The sequence below is a fragment of the Chamaea fasciata genome, unplaced genomic scaffold (assembly GCF_029207755.1).
Source record: "Chamaea fasciata isolate MVZ Bird 193981 ecotype frontalis unplaced genomic scaffold, bChaFas1.0.hap1 SCAF_2, whole genome shotgun sequence".
Lineage (NCBI taxonomy): Eukaryota > Metazoa > Chordata > Aves > Passeriformes > Sylviidae > Chamaea > Chamaea fasciata.
The window spans coordinates 115,818,314-115,841,216 of NW_027094087.1; the positions used below are offsets into that span (position 1 = coordinate 115,818,314).

General features: G+C 49.4%; 1 protein-coding gene across 1 annotated transcript; it reads right to left on the bottom strand.

The window, feature by feature from the left end:
• Positions 1 to 1,317: 1,317 nt before the first annotated feature.
• Positions 1,318 to 22,064, bottom strand: SLC5A3 (solute carrier family 5 member 3). Its single transcript, XM_066177199.1, has 3 exons — positions 21,713 to 22,064; positions 5,764 to 8,204; positions 1,318 to 2,073 (listed from the first exon to the last, which is right to left on the bottom strand). The coding sequence occupies exons 2-3, from the start codon at positions 7,905 to 7,907 to the stop codon at positions 2,070 to 2,072; spliced, it is 2,148 nt and encodes a 715-aa protein (XP_066033296.1). The 5' UTR covers positions 7,908 to 8,204; positions 21,713 to 22,064; the 3' UTR covers positions 1,318 to 2,069.
• Between the last annotated feature and the right edge of the window lie 839 nt (positions 22,065 to 22,903).

Consider the following 22,903-nt stretch of genomic DNA (forward strand, 5'->3'; position numbering starts at 1 on the left):
GAAGACTAATGCAGGAGGCAAAATAATATGCATACAGTATACAAAGACCAGTATACACAGGGCCAGCAGTGCTAACTATGAAAAATTTTGCATCAGGTTTACTTCAAAGATCGATAGCAATATGATCATTCTATACACTAGACCAAAATTAATTTATCATACATCGTTTCTATGACAAAAAAGCTTGTCATTAAGGACAGTAGCAACTTACAATATAATTAAGCTGTATTAATCTCATTAACACTTCTAAATCTATATTTCCTACTACAGTAAAGGTTTTTTTTGTTGTTTTTTTTTTTATTATTTTTTCCAGTATATTGTCTTATAAGATCTTAACAGACCTTTAAATAACACTTTACCAAAAGAGACCTGGATCCATTATAGTGATCTTATCTACATGCCCATTTGGCTTATTTCCAAAAAAACAACCAAGGGACAAGGAAAAAGGCAGGTTTCAAATGCTATATGATATCATTTGGTTTTGGTCTGAAATGTATTTTTAGAGAGTTAAAAAAAAAACCCAACAGAAAAAAGGCAGTTCATTAACTGGTATTTTATATAAAATCTGCAGAAAAATACAACAGCAACAAAAAACCCAAAAATACTTCACAGATATCTAAAAAAACTTTTTTTTTTTTTTTTTTTCTCAGAGATACAAGGTAAAGCAGCATCACTTCGACACTGTGCTTTAAAAAAGAAGATGATGAATGAAGAGACTGCTCGGGTGAGATTAGAAAATTTCGCTTTCTTCTTGAAGAAGACTACTAACATTTTGCACAGCAACTATTTTTATAACCACCTCATTTTTAAAAGCGTGAATTCCTAGACACACAATTGTCATTTCACCGCCGGTTGTGTTTTTTTTTTTTTTTTTGGTTTTTTTTTGGTTTTTTTTTTTTTGCTCAAAGTGTCTGACTTTACACAGTGGAACTGAGAATGCCAAGTGTCACCAGATGTCACTATACCATGAGTTCAAGATTGGAACAGAAGTGAAGCAAATGCCTTGAAACCAACACCAGGAAAGAAACCAAAGAGGAAAGTGTTTTGTAAACAAAACAAAACCACTTTGCAAAAAACAAAAGAAAAAAAAAAAAAAGAAAGAAAGGAAGAAAAGACAAACCAAAAGTTCAGAGATCTCACAGTGAAATCAGAAATTCTAATTATATATGTTTTACATTCTAGGACTACTCTTTACCTTAGGCCAATTAAAGCACATTAAACCATTTAATTATATACATACATTTTCTTTAAAAAAAAAAAAAAAAAAAAAAAGAAAAAGCAAAAAAATAAAAATTAAAACATTGCACAGAAGTCTGCTTTTAACATCACATAACAAGGTTAGTTTTATTTTCAAAACAATTACATTTAAGGGCACAGAACATACAGAATACCAAATTAACAGATGAGTAATTTTGCTTCTCTGTACATGCTAAATCCAAAGATTTCCTTGAGAAAGCCGGAGCTTGGCAACTCCAGCTTCTTCCATGTCTCCTGTTCTCCGAAAGGGAGCAACTCCCAACACCTCCTCTATCTCAGGATTTAAAAAAATAGATATATAAAAAAAATAAAGCTGTTTTAAAGTTGTAAGCATCTTTTTTTAAGTGCTGGCAGAGCTCCCTGGGTGGCTCTGCCCCCTCCACTGTAACCTCGCGGAGATAAATCCTTTTCTCTCCTGGGTTACAGGGCTCATGACTCTCATCAGAAGTCTCATCCCGGCCCTTCTGGGATCAGGGAACACACAAGTGGAGAAATAAAAAATACACAATGTAAGGAATATACTGAAGGCCGTTTTTATTTCTTACAATCTAGCACTGCTTCCTTTCCCTAAAAGCTAAACGGGAAAAATTATTTTGAAAAAAAAAAATGAAGCAACAAAAAACACCTCTAAACTTTGGCAGAGAATAGCATCAAATCAGCAATTAAAAAAAAAAAAACTTAAATAAGAACAGTCTCCCAAAATGTACTATTAAACTCTCAAGAAGCCTTCTTCTTTTTTTATTTTTTATTATTTTTTTCTTTTTTTTAAATAAAAGGCTTCTCCCATTTCCAGGAGGAAAAATTCATATATCTTACCTGAAAAAAAAAAAAAAAATAAGTTAAGGGAAATAACAAGAAGAAAAAAAAAAAAAAGCTGTCATCCCAAACTCAGTTTTCCAAGACTTATCATCCTAAGCTCAAGGCAATTAATAAATAAACCCATTGCTGCAAGACAGAAGCACAACCAGCCCCACGCAGGGAGAGGAGGCCAGGCAACCAAAATTCACGACTGCCCATCGTGGGCAACGCTCTGTGCTTCTGCTGGACCAAAAAAAAAAAAATAATGGGTGTTTAACCCCAAATTCTTCAACTTCCCCCCTCAGCAAAGGCTTGTTTACGCTATTAAAAAAAAAAAATCCCTTCTCCTACACAAGGTCCTTCCCGCCAGCAGGCAAGCTTGCCTGGAACCTTAGAAATATCTTTATTGAATAACAAAGGCCTTTCATTAAGTGGTTTTTATGCAGCAAAGAACATCAGCAACTTCCAGGACCTCTGTGAGGCTGGAGAGGAGCGCACGGAAACACCTGGGAAACAGCTGGAGAGAAAAAAAAAAAAAGAAAAGCACTGGAGAAAGGATCTGCTGAAAGCTTCGCTACGCCAGGTCCAAAGACGGGGTGGGGGGAGGCAGATTTAATAATTCACGATGATCCTGCCTGCCAATTAGCAGCGTGACTGACGTGGCAGTTCGTTAGTGTAGCAGAAGGGCGAGATGGAGCACCTCAGGCATTCCTGAAGGACTTGACTCCCTTCCACAGCCCAGGATGGTTTTTCCCCATGGGATCTGACTGAGCAGAGGACACTGGAATTCCCGCCCCGTTAACTCTTCCAAGTGTCCTCTCTGAGGAGCAGATGAAGGATGGAAGGAGCAGGGACCGCGTAAGGCACCCTGGGGAACAGCACAAAGGGTCCCTGAGCTGACCTGGCTTTCCCAGGTGGTGGCAAAAGCGCTGGACATTGAGGGCATCGAGGAGGAGCAGCCGGGAAAACCCCAGTGCCAGCCGCTGCTCCCAAGTCGCGTCGAGTTCCCAAGGGACACCAGTCTCCCTCTCTGGGCCAAACTGGGTGATGGAGCCACATCCCAGCCTTCTCAAGAGGATATTGTTGGGCTGAGAATTATCTTTACAAGTTGCTGTTTTTCATCCCGCTTACGATCAGCCGTTGCCCTAAATTATTTTTATCCTGTACGGAAACAATTCCCTGCGTTTTACGTCAGGCCGTCCTTCACAGCTCAGCCCACTGATGAAGCAACTTGAGATGCCATTAATTTCACACGCCAGGGTTTAAAATGTTCTCCCAAACCAAGCTGTGGCCACGCAAATCGTGAGGAAAATGTGCCTCGTCCCGTTGGCAGCAACACCAACACCAGGTACGGTGACTCCTCTCTACAAATATTGCAACAACGCTCCAAGGTTTCCACTTTGGAGTAGTTCTACTTCCCAGCAGCAACAAATAAACCAGGTGGAGAAAAGTTGGGCAGCTCAGCCTCCGGTCAAAGTTTTGGAATGAATGAGATTCAACTGACATTAACACGCCACCAAAAAAACCCAAAATCGCCCCAAAAATAGAAGTGAATCCTTTTATCTGAAAAGTGCTGTAAATTATCTACTAAAAGCCAAGTGGATGGCACCACTGGAAAAGCAAAATTTCTCCAGCAGAGGCAGGATCGACCCCAATTTCATCTCTGCAAAATGGTTTCCCCCAGGAATTGGTTTCCCAACAGGAATTGGTTCTTGTTTGTGTGCCAAGGAAATGTTGCTGGACCCCTGAACTGGTTCTGGTGAACGCTCACAATGGTCCCTCAGCTCGATTTTGGCCCAGCTAGTTCGTGCCCTCCTGAACGAGCTCAGGAGCAAAGACAACTGGAGGAATTATTTCCGTGGAAAGCCTGGATATGACCACTCTGTCCTGGAGAGGGAAGGAATTTAATACTGGCGGGCTCTGCTCCCAAAACCAGGACCCAGCTTGGCTGGGGGAAGGACGAGAGCACCAACCTGCTGCACACACATCCTCCACACAACCTGGGAACTGCTCATCCCTGCCTGGCCATCCATCCTTCAGGAGGAAAAGATCCTCTGGATCTGGAGATCTACAAATTGCTGTGACTGCCTGGGAGGAATTCAGGTTTTGGGGAGAAAATCCTGAGGACGGGACAGACCTCAATGGCGGCACAGATTGTGGCTGCACGCGCTCCCCAAATCCCTCAGGATCCTTCTGAGGAGGGAGGGAGGGAGGGAAGGAATTTCTTCACACAAAGGTCACTCGTGGGAAGGGGCTGCCCAGGGAGGTGTGGAGTGCCAAACTCCAAGGACTGTGGAGCTCTGGGCTGGGCGATGAGGTGGGGATTGGGCACAGCTGGAACTCAAATTACCAAGGAGGGCTTTTCCAAGCTCAGGGAATCTGGGATCCCTCAAAAAAAAAAGGAAAAGTTTGACAGGGTGAAAGGGGAAGTGGGAGAGGACGTGGGGCAAAAGGGCTCTGGAAAACAAGGAGCACTTTCACCTCTCTCCCCCATCTCCCCTTCCTCGCCCTCCCAGTTGTTCTCGCCCTGCAGCATCGGGGCGGCAGGGCTTCCTCCCAGACACAGCAGAGAAAAACCCTTCTGCAGGGTGACAAAACAGTTTTCCAAGACATGCAAAGCCTCGTGTTTCTCTTTTTCCCAAGTGGCAGAACCTACGAACAGATTTGAAGCTAATCCTAACAATGTCCTAAAGGTTCAGAGGCTGGAGAGGCTGAATGAATCTTTTCGGCCATTTAACGAAACTCAAGAAATTCCACCTAAACCCGAGGAAGAAATTCCTTCCATGGAAGGGGCAGAGCCCTGGAACAGCTGCCCAAGGACATCCCAAACCCACCCTAAAAATTCTGGGATTCTTCACCTTTATTATACTACAAACCCCACAGCAAGAATGTATCTTTTTTCCTCCTCCTCCTCCATTGACAGTTTGTCATCTCCAGGCTTATTTTTGTTTTAATTTTTTTCTCTCTTTTTTTTTTTTTTTTTTTTTTAAATACAGAAACTTTTCAGTAATGGAATTTACAGTGGCTAAGAATCAAAAGACAAAATTACCCTTACAAAGAATAAAAAAAAGGCAGAAAGCTGCTAAGAGCTATCATGTTTTAAGTGCTGCAAAATGAGACAAAACAGCTTCCTGTTGTTGCCAGAAGAAAAATGAGAAACTGAAAAAAAAAAAAAAATAGAAAAAAAAAAAAAAAAGCAGTGAGTGCAATTAAAAAGTGCTAAGTTGGCCAAGGTAATACAGTTATTTTATAAATGTGCATCACAGCTCTGCGTTTAAAAATCTTTTGCCACAGCTTTAATCACTCAGCTTTTACACACTGGTAACTGATTACCTGTTATCTTCACTTAATGCTGACTGAGCTGTAACTGCCTGACTTCAAACACAGCCACCTGCCTGCCTTTGGTATATTTATACACAGAAAAACAAAAGGTTAGTGCTGCAAATGGAAAAAAAAAAAAATAAAACCAACACAAAAGGGAAAAAAGAAAAAGCCACCACAGGACAGGTTCTGCTCTCAGCAGAGGGAGGACAACACATCTCAAATGGTCTCGAAATAGGCTAAAGCTGAGTTGATCTTACAATTATAGCGTAAACAATGCCTGGGTTGTGGTTATGTTGTTTGAAAAGAAAAACCAAAAATCTCCAGAGACCTGTATCAACTTCTGTATGTTTAAGCCATACCCTTAAAAGTTCACTATTCACTCACAAAGAGAAGTAGACAAACATGAAGATTCCAAGCGAACAGACACAGACCAGTCCAGTATTTAGTAATAGTTTAACTTTTGGAGTCTCTTCCAGCATTTGTAAACAAACAGTCTCTTCCTCGACCTCCCGAACCACTCTCTTGTTTACGTTTTTACTTTTAAAGCCACAGAACCAATCTATGAATCTCAACTGTCTCGCCTTGTTGCCAGTCCCCTCCTCCTCCTCGAGCTTTTTCTCCCCCATCAGGGCGGCCTGTCCGTTGGAATAACAATCCACGGGCGTCTCCACCTCGGAGTGGCTCACCGAGATCACCGGGTTGCTGTCATCCCTGCACGTCACCAGGAGGTTGATGTCCTCCGGCTTCACGTTTTTAATGTTCTCCTCCGACTTCCCGTTGGGAATGATGTGGTTGGCGTTCTCGTTGCACTTGAGGACGCTCTTCTCCTGCGCCTGGTACAGCTCCCCCTTGCCGGCGCTCTCGGGCGCACCGCGCTTCCTCAGCGCCCAGAACGTGGTGGTCCGGACCTGCTCCTTGGTGGGCGGCGGCGTGAGCAGGCTCACCACCGCCGTCACCGCCCCGGTGATCCAGAACAAGCCCGTGGCCACGTACATGTAATGGATGTTCTTGATGAAGGCGGGCCTGGTGTCCGGCTGGTCGCACTCGGGAGCGCGGTAGAAGAAGGCCAGGACCAGCCGGGTGGCGCCCAGGACGAAGCCGGCCATGCCGCCGTAGAAAGCCCCCTGCTCGTTGCAGCGCTTCCAGAAGATGGCCATGAGGAACAGGGCGGCCACCGGCGGGGTCAGGTAATCCGCCACCTCCTGGATGTACAGGTACATCTGCCCGCCCTGCATCTCCACGATGATGGGCACCCAGGCGATGCTGATCACCACCATGAAGGCCACGAAGACCCTGCCCACGATCATCAGCTCCCGGGAGGTCGCGCTCTTCCGGATGAGCTTGTAGACGTCGAGCGTGAAGATGGTGCTGGCGCTGTTGAAGATGGAGTCCAGGTCGCTCATCAGGGCGGCGATCATCACGGCCATCATGAGCCCGCGCAGCCCCACGGGCACCAGGTTCATCACCAGGCGCGGGTAGGCGATGTTGGAGCAGCCGGCCCTGCTCCCGCACACCTGGAAGCAGTGCTCGGGGTTGATGCAGGCGATGTCATCCACAAACAGGATGCGGGAGATCATCCCCGGCACCACGATGATGAACATGGGCAGCAGCTTCAAGAAGCCGGCCATGAGGGTGGAGCCTTTGGCGTGAGCGATGTTTTTGGCGGCCAGAACTCTCTGCACGATGACTTGGTCGGCGCACCAGTACCACACCGAGGCCGGGGTCTGTCCCAGCAGAAACCCGGGCCAGGGAATGTCCTCGTCCGTCGGCTCGCGCAGCATTTTCAGAGAGTCGGGCTTCGGGCTGACGTTGCACGAGTTGGTGTTGGAGATGTTGTAGGTGAGGAGGATGGAGGTGATGTTGGGCGTGGCCAACATGTACCTCTTTTTCACTTCTTCGAACCCACCGACCTCCGTGAGGCTTATGATCATGAGCGTGAGGGCCCCGATGATCATAAGCAGCGCTTGGAGGGTGTCCGTGTAGATGACGGCCACCAGCCCTCCGGTCACAGTCAGCAGCGCCGTCATTCCGATCAGCAGGATCACCGACAGGTAGAGGTTCCACCCTAGGGACTCTTGGATAAAAAGCGCCCCTGAATACAAGTCAACCGAGAGCTTGGTGAAGATATAAAGAATTAGAGACAACGCTGCAAAATAGATTTGAATCCTATGCCCTCCGAACCGCTTGGACAAGTATTCGGGCATGGTGTACACTCCCGACCGGATGTAGACTGGCACGAAGACCCATCCCAAAAGCTGCAAAAGCATTAAGGCGTTGAACTCCCACGCGCCTACGGCGAATCCGCTCGCCGCTCCAGATCCTGCGAGCCCAATGAAATGTTCACTTCCAATATTGCTCACAAACAACGAGGCCCCGATAGCTACCCAGGTCATAGAACGCCCTGCCAAAAAGTAGCCACTCACGGTGCTCCGATTGTTTTTCCACATGGCAAAGAAACCTATGCACATTACAAGCACGAAGTACAGGGCCACAATGGCAATGTCTGCTGGCTCCAAAGCAGCCCTCATTTTTGTAACCAAAAAAAGCCTTCGCTGACGTCCACTTCTCGCCCCCCAGCCAACGTCTCTTAAGCACCACGTGAACCAGTTTTAACCAAAATCAACACAGCGGGTCAAATTCTTTGTCCCTTGGTTTGCTGTCCTGATGCTGGTGGCAGTGGTACATTTACTTTTCTCCGCTTCTCAAATTTGGGAACTTAGCACGCACTTTTAATCCACATTCCACAAGAGCATCAGCCTTAACTCAGTTGATGTAGGAGAAATTCTTAGTTGCAGCTAAGTTTAGTGAGGCCTACTGTACCAACCCTGCAAGGCAGCAAAGACAAAAGACAAAGATTGAATTAGAGAGGAATTTCACGAAGTAATGAGAAAAAATTTGAAGTGTAGTAAAACAAATCACTGAACACCACAGATTTTTCCCCCTTTATATTTCCTGCAATCCATAACAGACATCATTCAATATTTGTAGGGCTAAGTGGTAAAAGCCTTTTACAAGTCAACTCCAACGGTTGCAGGTACCTTCAGAGACGCAGCGATTCGGGAGGATTGAGTGACCCAAATTCCCCACAACACGGCAAGCAACAAAAATATATTTTTTTCCCTCTTCACTCTGGTGTCTCACAAGTCTCCTCAAGCCACTAACCAAATCTTTCAAGTAATCTTAGGAAAATAAAATTAAAATAATCCAACAAATACCACTGGCTATGGAGCGCTGGCTCAGCATTTTCCGCACTGCACCCCCCTAAATCCTGGGAGATCCTGGCACCACAGAAATGAGACACCGCAGAAATGAGGCACTTGAGACACCAGCTGGCTGCTGGAAAAATCAAAGTGAGGTCACAGCGCTGTCAAAAAAACAACATCCATTTCAGATCAGCTGGAGAATCAAGGTTATTCCGCAGGTTTTGAGGGGAGTTTGCTCCTGTCTGGGGTACAGATAATCACAGGGTTATTTTTCACTGGGAAAGCTCTCCATACACATCCCATTCCACCAAGTGGCAGAGGCAAAACTCCGCCGGACATCCCATTTTAGGGCCAGCGCCTTTGGATACCCCCAGCTGGGATTCTGTGGGAGCACCAGAGGCACAGGAGGGAACACTGGGTGGATTCTGGCAGCAGTCACAGCTGCAAGGATGCCAGGAAACGCCCTTCCCAGCATCCATTCCCAAGGCAAAGCTTTCCCTGTCGGGCTCTTCCCGAATTCCCAATCCCACCTGACAGCTCCCAAACGTGTCAGGAAACAAAACTCCTTTTGCCAAGCAGGACTGAAGTGCTTGGAAGGGAAGGGGACAACAAAGATGTGGTGACAGGGGAAGGGGCACTGAGGAGCTGCACGGTGGCTCCCACATGGATTTGGGACGTGCTCCCATCTCCTGTTTATGCCTTGGGAGGTACCACGGAATCATGGAATGGTTTGGGATGGAGGGACCTTAAAGCCCATTCTGCCATGGGCAGGGACACCTCCCACTGTCCCCAGTGTCCAAGCTGGCCTTGGGCACTGCCAGGGATCCAGGGGCAGCCACAGCTGCCCATTCTCTACCAACCCAAAGGCTTCCAAAGGGTTTAGAGAGAGCTGGACACGGGATTCTCCCACCCCCTGCACCCAATGGCCGTGGGAAGGGAAGACCAAAGCACAGACCAGGCTTAGTCTAAAGATCAGAACACAAACCTTCAGCAGCAATAATGAGATTATTACACAAGGTGAGGAACAGGGTCTGACTCCACTCCTCTTTCCCGCTCACTGGTAAAGGCACGAGAAAACCAACACTGGGTCTTTTTTCTGGCCATAAAGTCTCACAAATCCTCCAAGCATCAGCTCCAGGCATCCCCTTCCAGCTCATTCTCTGGCACGAGGCTGAAGCTCCCATTTCCCCATTAATTATTGATTAATACCAACAGCCTGATAGCATATTCTAATATTTGGTTGGTTTCTCGTTTAGCATCCCTGCCACATATTGAGTTTGTTTAAAGGGTCAATAAAACCATTTCAGACTCCAAGAGAGTTAAGGCTGAAAATGCACACGTTGCGTTGAATGGTGCTGAGGTAAAAACGTGCAACTCCTCATCGATTTTAAAAATAGCTCCCAGCAAGCCACAACTTCAACCTTAAGGAGAAATCCACCATTGTGTCAACTGTATGGCCCAGCTGTTTTTCAGGAGAAAAATTAAAAAAAAAAAATAAAAATAATAAGGGTTCTCCCCCCAGCACCACAAACCCACTTGAGAATAGAGATATTCCTACTGCTGAAATTACAGCCAATAATGAGAGGCTAAGGAGACATGGCACGAAACGGACTGCTTACAGCACTGGGCTAAATTTATCATTCCTCAGAAGCCTCAAACCACGGATGTATTTTCAATTCTTCCACAGAAGAATGCACATTTCTCCCCACCCGCAAATACAGGAGGAGTTAAATGGTCTAATAGCTTAATCCAACCCAAAATTATAAACACTTCCCATCAGATGACGCAATCAGAGCCAAGTTTAATGGACTATTCTTAGTTTTAAGCACTTTGGAGCAACACTTTAATAGTGTTGTGTCTTTTGCCATATTCAGCTAATTTTTCAGCTACATTATGTTTATACCAAAACTATAAATATTTGAAGAGAAAGGGAAGAAGAGATTTTACTGAGATAGGACAAAAGGAAAATCTGCTATACAGAAAACCAGAAGAGTAGCCAGATAAGGAAGTGGTAATAATTAAGGTTTTTATTGTTCTGTTGTCCTTCTCATTACTAAAAATTGTTTGATTTTAACTTGAGTTCATCCCCCACTGTCTTCCCTGTAGGTTCAGCAGTGACCTGTCACAAATATCCTAGAGTGCAACATGGAAAAATCACAAAAATGTGTGTGAAAATGAATTCAATTTGATACCAGAAGTATCTGGAGTGTTTCCATAAACAGGATATTAACAGGGAAGGTGTAGCTGCCCCTGGATTCCCTGGGAATGTCCAAGGCCAGGCTGGATGGGGCTTGGAGCCACCTGGGATAACTGAAGGTGTCCCTGCCCCTGGGGGTGGGACTGGATGAGCTTTAAGGTCTCTGGGAATCCAAACCTTCTGTAATTCCAGGATCCAGACTCTCTGACAAGTGTGTCAGTATTAGATGCAGCCGTCCTCAACTAAATTGTGACATTCCACAATTAAGTCACTTCAGCTCCAAGGGGCTCATTCCAACCAAAATAAACAAGATGTCAAGTTCCTGGAGCGGTTTTCATAGGAAGACACAGCCAGGCCATGCACCTGAAATAATCAAATTTCAGAGAGCTGAACCCTGCCTTTTGTCACCAACACCTGAGGGGTTTTTTGGTTTTTTGCAGGGCTCAGTTTGCCTGAGCTGGAAGGTGGAAAAGTTTTCAGCAGCCACCACCAATTCGCTGCACTGCCACTAAATTACAGCACTGAAGCAGCTTCTTGTACCAGTTTCTTAGACCTAATTCCAAAATAACCCTGGAACTTTTCTTCATTAGGAAAATGAGACTCGTCCCTCTGAACTTTCAGCAAGTTCCGACCTCAAGTCTTACAAAGGACTTTTGAGATGCCCCATGTGAGTTTAATCCTGAGTTATTAGAACAGTGAACATTGTGGCACTGACAGAGGGAGGGAGGAAAAAAAAAAAGGCAGAAAGACAGTGCTGCTGCCAAGCACTGGGAATTTTCTTCCCTGAGGCTGTTTTCTGGCTGGATCGTATCAAAGACACAAAACAATGTGCTTCCCTCTTGTCTGGAAATAGAGGCTGCAGCTCTGGTGAAACAATGCATATGTCTATCCAACACCCAGCCTGTTCCTTAAGGGAACAAAAAAAAACCCCAAGCGAGTCCCTGAAGAGAGATTTCATAATGTGAAGCAGAGCCGGGGTGGGATTTTGAGGAGAAATTTGTACCACTGTTCTAAAGGAAAACTTTCTCCACAGTGCTTTTCTAATAAAATGGGTGTTTAAAACATGCCAGAGTCCAACTGCTGCAGCTTTGGAGCCGCTATTTGTTCTCAGCTCTGTTGGCTTTTCTGCAGATGGCAAGTTTCTGAGCTGACTTTTCTCCTCGCCAATCCTGATGTTTTAAGGGTTAATTCGGGGATGTGGACGCCCACCTATCCCACAGGAGCGTCCGCTGTCAGCAAATTCAGTGCTTTGCTCACAGATTTCCAAGTAGTTTTCGGATTTTTTCTTGGAAACAATGTTTTTCCCTCTCCACCTCCAAGCGGGAGTATTTGAACTCGGACCTGCAGCACTTCACCTACTGAACAGCTCTGTTGTGTGGAAGAAATCTGTCCAGGTTGCCAGGATCGTGGAAAATATTAGCTCTGCCACAGAAAAATTAATAAATAACGGGAGTCTGATGCCTTGAGTGGGGTCTGTGCCATGAGTGTGTTTTCTCCTCACACTCCCGGCTGTGAACACACCAGTGAGTTCCTACCTGTCCACTGCTCCTCAGTAAACACAAGGCAGCCTCAGGAAAGGAAAAAAAAAAATCTATTTTAGGGAGGGAAAAAAACAAGAGGAAAAGCTTCGTTCCATTTACTGCAGCACTCCAGAACATAAAAAAAAAAAAGGAGCACTGAAGCTCTTCATGGAGTAAGTGATACATAAATTATGTAGCACATGCCCTTGAGGAAGCAGGGGCTATCCTTGGCAGCTGCTCAACAGAGCCCTCAGCATCCAGGGCAGCAGTTCCAGGCTTTTCCCTGAAAACCAGGAGCTGGGGCAGAGGGATGTGCCAGGAACCCCCCCCCCGGGACAGACAGGGGAGGCAGAAGTTGAGTTGGAGCATCCAATAAATAACTGGAGCTGCTGGGGATGCCAGGCCAGAGCTGAGCTCAGGAGGCTGCAGCAGGAAAGGGCCACGTTACCTGAGCCAACCTGACTGAACCCGTCGGTCACGCTCTGCCTCATCACCACATCAACCTCCTGCTGGTCTGGAGAGCTCAGGAGCCAACTCTATCAACCAGCACCACCAAAACAAAAATCCAATTTGAGGTGCCGGGATCCAGCCACTCGCTCCGAGGAGCTGTTATGAACACGTAGGGAACTTTTCTTTAGGTCAGGAATCACTCCAGCTCTGCTCTTCGTTTTACTGCGGCAGCAGCAGCACAAAAAGCAGCTTGTTCCAGCATCAATTCTTCTGGATTCTTTTCTACACAACTGCTGAGGGAGACATGAGAGAAGTGAGTAACCCCGGAGCAAGAGGCACGGAGACCTCGCTGCGTTTGCCAGGCAGAAATGGGACGGACAGTGGACAATTACAGAGCAGAAACTGGAGTGATGCGAGGCCAACTGCAGCTCAAGGGCACTGGGACCGACACTGTTAGAGCAGGACATCATTCAGTTGTCATTTTGGGGGGTTTTTTTAAACCATTTCCCCCCCCTCATCCCAAGCAAATCCACCTATTCCAGTGTCCCACCGAGTCACAAATGAAGGAGGGGAGAAGGCACAGGAGGGACACTCCAGCAGACGGTGGACACAAGAGAAGCTCCAGCCTTGCAAAGCAAGAAAAGATGGAATTTTTCAGAATCTGCATCACCCTCCCCGAGCCACTTCGTGCCACTGCCTGTGACATTCACACTTGGCTGGTTCCCTTTGCCAAGAGCCAATCCCCAGCACTCCAGCAGGAATAAGGAACTGATTTGCTTCCACTGTTCCTCCCAAAACTCCAAACACCTACAGGGCAAGGGGGGTAAGCTGGGGACAAGAGGGAAGGAGATAGAAACTCCCTTTTCACCTATTAAAATACAGAAAGAAATCCTGTCTTCTCCAGGCCTACCCAGACATGATGTAGCATCGCACCCAGGAGATTAATCCATCAATTATCAACTTAAAGAAAATAAGGAGCTAACACCTCCCTTTTCCCCTTGCCAGCCTGAAGAATTGGCTTGTGTTTCCACGAGTGACAAATGTTACCTGGAGGAATTTCTCCATGGAAAGGAATTGGAAAGGGCAGCCCAGGGAGGTTTGGAGTGCCCAAGGAGGGCCTGGAGGTGGCACTCAGTGCTCTGGGCTGGGTCACAAGGTGGGCATCGGGCACAGCTGGGACTCCCTGGGCTGGGAGGGCTTTCCCAATCTCTGGAATTCTGAAGGGAGCAGAAACTGCCAAGGAATTGGGCCTCTCTTCCCTGGGAAATCAGCAGAACCTTTTCAGCCTCGGGCTGCAGCTCCAGCAGGGCCCCCCCCCGAGCTCAGTTTGTCACCACAAACCCCAGCCCTCAGCAAGGAAACCACAGCGAGGTGACATCCACCCCTCCACAGGACACGGTTCTTTTCCACAGGAACTGAAAGCAAAAGGGGCAGAGACAACCCAGGAGCCACGTGGTCAACGGCAAAATGAAGGGCAGCACGGGGGCAAAAAGCCAGACGTTTTCAAGGAAGTGGGAAGGGGCTGGCAAAAACTGGAAGGTTCTGGCAACAGACAGCACCAGGCAGGATTTCCCTGCCAGGGCACATTGGAAGGTGCAGAAGGACACCGAGTCCCCAAGGCTCAGATCCCTCCTTCTGGCACCCCAAAATCCAGCAGCACAAACATTTCACGGCCGTGGCAGGAATGAAGGACATGAAGTCACCAGAGCAGCAGCAAAGAGAATGGGTTAAACAAGCCTCAACGGCCAAGGATTTGATTTCTGGAGTGGATTTGGGACCACTCCAGTTCTCTGGACAAGGTTATCACCTTTGTAGAAGGAAATATCAAAAAATGCTGCAAAATCTCTGCCGCTGCTGAGGATGCCCTTTCCTCCAGCTGGAAGCTCAGAGATGTGATGCAGCTGGTGGTGATCACCACTCAGCAGGAACTGGATAATCCCAGCCTAAAAAATGTGCTGCTTCATCCCATTTGAGGAGGATTTTGGCTGGGAGAGTGCAGAAGTTACTTGGGGAAGGAGAAAGGAGTGGCAGTCCCCATGAAACCGGGCAAGACACCAAGAGGAAAATTCTTCTTCGAATTTCTAAGAACATAAAAAGAAAAAAAAAAAATATAAAACCAGACTCACGAAGTTTCTTTAGGACTTCCCCAAATTCCCATCACACCGCTGGCTGCCCACAATCTTTGGAAGAATATAAAGCATCCCCAGGATTATTGATAGGCGAGACAGAAGTTCAGGATCACACATAATTCAAGAATTTGAGGCTCTCCAAGCTCCCCAGTCAGCTGGGTGCTGTCTCAAGACTTCTGATCCTTCTTGGAGATTTCAAGACACCAAAACCAGAGTTCAATAAAATTCTGTTGGTTATAAAACACTTAATGCTAATTACAAAGCTTGATGCAGAATATCTGTATTAAAAGCTACCAAACACAGATTTCTTTTTCTAGAACACTAACTCCACTGAACACCTTCCCTCCCTGTATCCATCCTCTGCACGGACCTGGCTTTTTATTATCCCTTAGACATTTGCAGGACTGAAAGCAAGGATTGGCTTGCAGGTGGACAAACCAGGATGAAAAAATAACAGAACAACAGTTACTTCTGCAGTTCCTCAATCCTATTTCTTGGGTTCGTGACCCTCCCTTTTACATCATCCACTTCCTTCCTGCTCTTCGCACCAGGGGTGATGAATTTTTCACAGAATCTCATTTTTGGCACCAATATTTGCACCAGCGCTCCACAGGCCAGGTCCTTCCCATCTTGCCTTACTTACTATTTACTTCCAATTTTTTTTCCTGTTCCACTTCTCCATGATTAGCTGTATTTTGCATCTCCTTCTGTGTTTTTATTTTTCCCTGCTTTCACCTTTTTATCAGCTCCTCAATGCACGCTGGGGATATTCCTGCTGCTCCACAGGGCAGGAATTTTTCCAGGGGGTAACCTGGTGCCCTGAGGTTCCTGCTGTCCTCAGGTAGAGGTGGGACACGAAGCTCTACCAAGCAACTGCCTCCACATAAGCAGCTCTTCCTTCATCCCACTTTTGCAGCCAGGGAGGTGTGGTTGCCTGTGGCTCCAGGAATTATCAGCCTGCCATGGGTGGAGCCTGAAAAATCACAGAATCATGGAATGGTTTGTGTTGGAAAGACCTTAAAGCTCATCCTGTGCCACCTCTGCCACGGGCAGGGACACCTCCCACTGTCACAGGGTGCTCCAACCTGGCCTTGGACACTTCCAGGGATCCAGGGGCAGCCACAGCTTCTCTGGGCAAAGGAAAAACAAAAAGGGAAGATAAATTACATGATCAACAACTTAACAACTCCCAAAGCAATCTTTGCGTGGCAATTACGGTGCTGGGATAAGGGGAACTGGAGAAATCAGCTCCTGAAAGGACACACAGAGGAAACCAGAGCTTCCATCATTCCAAAGCATGGAACTGACGAAGATTAGGAGACAGAAAACACGAACACACGTGAGCTGAGGGAGCAGCTTCTCCTCAGGGTTCCAATGGGCAACTTTTACAGGAGTCAGTCCCGTTCTGGAGCTTTCCAGCAATGCAGAGATTAATGCTGTTTAGCACAAAGGGTTCTCCTGCCTTCTTTCCCAAGAGTTCAGGGACAGAATCTGCTCCACGCTGAAGTTACCAACACCTCCCTGTTCACAGCCAGAACACATCAGGAGCAAAACTCAACCAGGAGCAAAGAGCTCGTTGCTGAGGAGGAACCAGGGGCAGCCCAGGGAAGTTTGAACTCAAAGGTTAAGCCCCGCTGCTGTCCCCTGAAGAGGGACTGGCCAAATCCCACTGAAATCCCACCAGGGGCCTGCAAAAAACTGAAATTAGGCTTAAACGATTCTGCAGAAGAGAACAATCCTCTACGTCCCCTCAGACCCAGGCACGTATCCCACACTTGGCAAAAACCCCTGCTCTTCCAAGGCTGAAAATGTCAAATATCAGGCAAGAGGGTATCGTTCCCAAACACTGCCTGCACCACACTCTCCAAAATCCAGCTCTTCTTATGGAATGCTCAAGGCAGGAAACAAAAAGGTGACTCCTCCAGCAGAGTCAGGGCTGGATCTTGCTGTTTTCTGATCCTGTCTTTTAGTTCCAAGGCTTTTGGTCTCCTTTCCAGCACCACCCCCGACTCCAGGATCCCTCCCTGCCAGGCTGAAGAGCCTGTTCCAGCCTACTGAAAATGCCAGTGGGAACAGAGGGACAAACTTCGGTGTCATTTTAACCTGCTCAGCTGGGAAGAAAGGGCGGGGAAGATGCACAATTCCACTGGCAGGGCAGGTGGTTCACCGGAAAGGAAAGGAAATGAAATAAAAGAAAATAAACCCAGTATCTTCCTGCTTCGTTCTCTCCCCCTCCTTCCTGGCAACTGAGACATCAAAAGCCCAATTGCTGCAGCTGCCTACACGGCAATTAAGTGGAATAGTCAAGATGTCAAGCAACACTACTGCCCATTTACTTTGGCATTCCCAAAATAGCCAACAATCTCCACATGGCAGGTGGAGAATTTTAGAGACACGGCAACCCACTCCAAAAGCAACAAACAGCTGCTGAAGACAAGTTGTGTTGTGAGAACATGGCTGGAGGAATGAGAGCCCACATCCACTGCAGGATTATTATTATTATTATTATTATTATTATTATTATTATTATTATTATTATTATTATTATTATTATTTGGAGGTGGCCAAGGCCAGGTTGGACAGGGCTTGGAGCAACCTGGGCTAGTGGAAAGTGTCCCTGCCATGTGGAACAGGGTGGTTTTTAAGACCCCCTCCTTCCAAGCCAAACCACTCTGGGATTCCAGAAATGGGTGGATGGGTCTCCTGGTCCAGGTATTTGCAGAAAAAAACCCAGGTGGCTAGGTTTGAGACTACAACACTGTGCGTATGAACTTTGTCAGAGGTGAAGATGAGCACGCTGCTGATAAAATATTGATAATTTCCCTCGTTTTCAGTGAAACGCTCTGAGTTATTTACAAAGTGCTCGATCAGTTCCAGTTACAAAGGAATGTTGCTGGATGGGCGTCCCTGTGCTCTGCCCTGGGTGACAAGGTGGGCATCAATTAAAGGCTGGACTCCATCCTGGAGGTCTTTTCCAAGCTCAAGGCCTGGGAGATTCCCACTCTGTGTCCCAGTCCCCTCAGAGGTCTGGCATTTCCATCCCACAGTCACTCTGCACAAACAGCCTTGGAGGAGCAGGAGGAAACCACTTCCAGCCTTTCCTTCCTTCCCTTTCCCCCTCACTTCCTTCCCAGGGAGTTTCAGAGCTCCCTGCAGAGTCCTGCTCTCCCAGCCCCAGAAAATTCCTGGGGATTCACTCCTGGGGACTCACTGCCCTTCCCTGCTCAAAGTCCTGCCCTGCCACAATCCTCCCACTCAGAGCCAAAGACGGGAGAAAAATCAGGAACCCTCAGAAACTCAGCTTTTGCCACGAAAAACAGGGAATTCAGGCCGTGGCCAGCTGTGCGTTCACTCTGCACCTTTCCCTCCAGCACGGCTTGGCTGGCGCTGCTGTGGGCAGGTAACAACGTTTGGTTTGCAAACACCCGGACCCTGCTGATAACAAATCTGCCACCAGGCTCCCCCCCAGCTCCCCTCGGCATTTGCTCTTTCCACGCCGTGGTGTGGAAAGCAACACAACGGGCAAAATGAATCATTTCACCTCAGTGTGCTCACACCTTACTCTGCCCGAAGCGTTCTCCTCCATCAACTCACACGCAGCAACACAAACCCCCTTTGCCCTCAAAGTACACCACAGAACAGGGGGGATGATTTATTTTGGGGGTGCTTTCAGGGCTTTTATTATTGTTTTCTTGAGACTCACTAAGTGAGGGCTCTGCTGGTGAAAAAACTATGTATTTATATACAGAGTATATAAAAAATATCCTGTGTTTTAGTATATAAAAACACAGTGGTTTTAGTCCAAGTCCATTACCTCTCACAAATCAGGATAGAGAAGAGCTGCCCAGCTCTTGACTTCAGAATAAAATCCTGACTTTTTCTGTATAAAGTACATGCAGACAACCAGTGACAAAGGCTGGAAACTAAAACCAGTGTGAAGTGAAAGTTTTCCCCCGTGCCCCCACTGTTCCCAGAGCTCTTGGGTGTTGCATTTTTAAGGCACAAAAGGGAGAGCTGAAGAGGCTCTGGAGCCTGCCAAGCCTGAGGAGAGCATCAAGGCAGGATGGATGGGATGTGCTGCCCTGGGACCCTCCCAACAGACTCCAAACAGAAGCCACATGCAGGAAAAAAAAAAAAGGGGGGGGGAAAGAATCCCTGACTTGGACACGAGCAGGGCCAGGCAGCAACAGGGTTTAAAGTAACAAAAAACGAACTGGATGGACTTCTTCTGGATCCCTGAGAACGCCAAGGGGATTATTAAAAGAAAGTTGTGGGAGGGGAAAACCCCACAGAAGCACCAAGTTTGCCACTGAAGAGAGAGGCAGCAAAGTCTCCAGGCTGAGGTTTAGCAGCAAGCTGCCAGAGAGCTCCCAGAAGTTCAGGACGAGCCCTAAAGCACAGGAAAGCCAAGTGACAAGGGTTTGGGGTTTTTTTTTGGAGGACAGGGGAGCTGTCAGAGACGTCACAGACACCAAAAGAAGAGCCAGCACTTGGCTCAGACAGCACCAGGACACGCAGCCACCACAGAGGGCAGGACAGGGAACACCTGCCCAGGTGCTGTCACCCGTGTGGAAAAGCAACGTCGTTTATTCTTCGACAGGAAGGAGTTGTGGAACCATTCCACTGTTCCAGCCTGGTTTATTATCCTCATATTTTGCCTCGTTTAATTCAGTGTTACGGCCAGGATTATGCACAGCTTGCAGGGGTCATTAGAGCAACCCCCACCCCAGCCAAGATCCAGCAGCACAACGCAGCATAAAACCACTGGAGGAAATATTCCCAAGCGTTCTCGTGGCACAAGAAAGGCGGGAGCAGCAAAATACTGGGAAAAGAAAAAGCAGCCAGACCTGGTGTGCTGAAAACAGCACGAAAATAGCAGCACCTACAGACAGACTCTAAATTTTAGACTGACAACAAGGGTGGGTTAAAAACACCAGCACAAACTGAAGTGTTTGGACATAATCACAGAGCTAAAAAAAAAAAAAAAAACAAACAAAAAACCCTTGAAGGTACATCCATGTGGAAAGAACATGCTGGAGAGTCCAACTTCAAAAGAGGCAAAGGTGGCAGATGTTAAATCCAGAGTGCACTGATGCTCATTAGAAGCATCTCGCAGCTAAAAGCTTATCCCTGCATCTCCGTGGTCAGATCCTAGAAACCAGGGAGCCTTTCCCGCAGAGAGCACTCCGTGGCATCCTTTCAGAGAAGTCAGTTTATTCCTGCCTCAGTGTTGTGGCACATTTGCTACGCTTGCTGTCCTGCCCTGCATTCCCAGCGCCCGCCCGGCTTTAGGCATCTCCCACATCAACAGCGCGGCTACAGAAAGCACCTCTGCCTCATCCCCCCACGGGGAGAGGTGTGGAAAGGTGCAAAAAAAAAAAAAAAATAAAATCGGATAAAAATTCTACGTGGACAGGCGAGTGGAAAAGCAGCGTGGTTTTGCCCGGGTGAGCTGGTGCAGCAATGTCACCCGGCTTTCTCTCCCTGCTGCTGAGTTTCTCCACTAGAGGACCCAGGTGAGATGTGTCTCTACTACAGCTCCTGCAGCTAAACCACGGGGAAAAATATATTTAAAAAAAAAAAAAAAAAAAAAAAAAAAAAGAAGAAGAAGAAGAAGCAGCCAGCCCCGACATGTGGATGGTCCATGTAAAATGAATGGAAATGTACTAGTGCATGCGGCACACCAGACGTGCTCCCGTAATTCCCAAAAAACCGCGGCCACGCTTGCTGAGCTGCTGCTGCTCGCTGGGAAAGGGGGCTGGTGGGAACCGAGGGTAAATCCCAGAGTATCCAGGATCAGAGAGGGCTCCAGCCCAGCGCAAGTGCTGCTACATTCCAACACCAGCATTAAGCTGGAAAGTAGCAGATAAACAAAGGCTATAGAAGGTACTAGAGAAGGGTCAGTATCGGCCGTTATTTACCAAATAAACCTCCCATCCGCGCGGAGACGGCTCTGTTTTATTATTATTATTTTTACGCACACACATCCCCCATTCCCCCCCGCCCCACCACCACCACCACCCTCCTCCTTCCCCCACGTATTGACTCAGCTCCTGCCGAATGGGAACAGCATCATTTAACCGAGCTCTGTTATCACCGCGCTGCCAAAAAACAGCGGCAACGGCTGCTGCCACCCCCAGCGCCCCTTTCCCGGGGGCGATACGGGCCAGCCTATATCGGCCCCGCTCAACTGGTGCGGCCAAAACCCCGTCACCGGGGCGGGGGGAAAGGTGGCACCCCGCGGTTGGAGAGAACCCTTGGGGGTTTTTTATTGCCCCCCTCCCCGTTTTCCCTCGAGCCGAGGGGGTGCCCGGGGATGCCAGCGCAGGTGCGGGGAGGGGGATGGATGGATGGATGGATGGATGGATGGATGGATGGAAAGCGCTGGTGCTGCAGAGGGAGATGCGAAGGGCCGGCTTCACCTGCACCAGGCGCGGAGGGAGGGAGGGAAGGGAGGGAGGGAGGGGACGGGCAAGGAAAAACCGCATCTCTGTGGCTCGCAAAGCGTGGGATCTGCTTACCTGCGGACCGGAGGGGAGGGGGAGAGGGGACTGCGGCTCGGGGGGAGCGACTCCGCCAAGTCTCCGAGGGTGCGGGCAGGGAAGGGGCGACGGGCGAGGGGCCGGGGCGCGGAGGAAGCCCCGCGGTGCCCGGGACACGCTGCGACACTGCGGGCGACAAGGGCCGGCCGGGCCACGCGGGGCGGCGGGGACAGCGGGCACCGAGGGGACACCGAGGGGACACCGCGGCGGCACCACGGGGCAACGGGGGGGAGGGAATCTGCCGGTCCCACCTGCCTCCCTCCCTTCCTCCCGTCTCCTCTCCCTCACTCACCCTCTGCATGGCTTTCACGATCAAAGCCAGTTCATAGCGGGGCATCTTAGAGCTGCCAGTGGCGGGAGGAGCGGGGACACGGGGCGGGGAGGAGGGGGCTGCGGCGAGGCCGGAGAGGAGGAGCAGGAGGGGGACAGGAGGAGGAGGAGGAGGAGGAAGAGGAGGAAGAGGAAAGCGCGTCCCGGCGGTGCTGTGGCGGCTCCTTCCCGCGCGGCTCCCGCGGCTCAGACACCCGTACGGGCAGGGGCGGCGCGGCTTAAAGGGCGCAGGAGCTGCGCACGCTCGACCGGGCCCGGCCCTGCCCGCTCCTGGCGCCGCCCCCGCCGGGCCGGGGCTGCCCCGCACCGCGGCCTCCGGGCCGGGACCCCCGCGCGGGCACGGCCGGGCCCTCCCCGCGCTGCCCCCGCGGGCCGGCGCCGCCCCCCGGCCCCGCCGAGCCGCCCGAGCCTCCGGCGCGGCCGCCGCCGCCGCCGCCGCCGCTGCAGGGAGTGGAAATTTCCACTGCGCCGCCCCCTCGCTCCCCCCGCCGGGCCGCGCTCGCAGCCGGCCGGGGCCGCGCATGGAGCGCCGCCGGCGGTGGGGGCCGGGGCTCGCGGCCGCGCCGCGTGTGGGCCGCGCGTGGCGGGGGCGGCTCGGGCCGCGCCGCGCGGGTGGGGCAGCGGGCTGGGGTCACCGGGCTGGTGTCACCGTGCTCGTGTGGGACACCGTGCTCGTGTGGGTCACCGGGCTGGTGTCACCGTGCTCGTGTGGGACACCGTGCTCGTGTCACCGTGCTCCTGTGGGACACCGTGCTCGTGTCACCGTGCTCGTGTGGGACACCGTGCTCGTGTGGGACACCGGGCTGGTGTCACCGTGCTCGTGTGGGACACCGTGCTCGTGTGGGACACCGTGCTCGTGTGGGACACCGTGCTCGTGTCACCGGGCTCGTGTGGGACACCGTGCTCGTGTGGGACACCGTGCTCGTGTGGGGCAGCGGGCTGGTGTCACCGGGCTCGTGTGGGACACCGTGCTCGTGTGGGGCAGCGGGCTGGTGTCACCGGGCTCGTGTGGGACACCGTGCTCGTGTCACCGTGCTCGTGTGGGACACCGTGCTCGTGTGGGGCACCCTGCTCGTGTCACCGGGCTCGTGTGGGACACCCTGCTCGTGTCACCGTGCTCGTGTGGGACACTGTGCTCATGTCACCCCACTTG

Coding starts and splice junctions, on each gene's coding strand:
- SLC5A3 (XM_066177199.1), bottom strand. CDS start 7,907: ATGAGGGCTGCTTTGGAGCCAGCAGACATTGCCATTGTGGCCCTGTAC.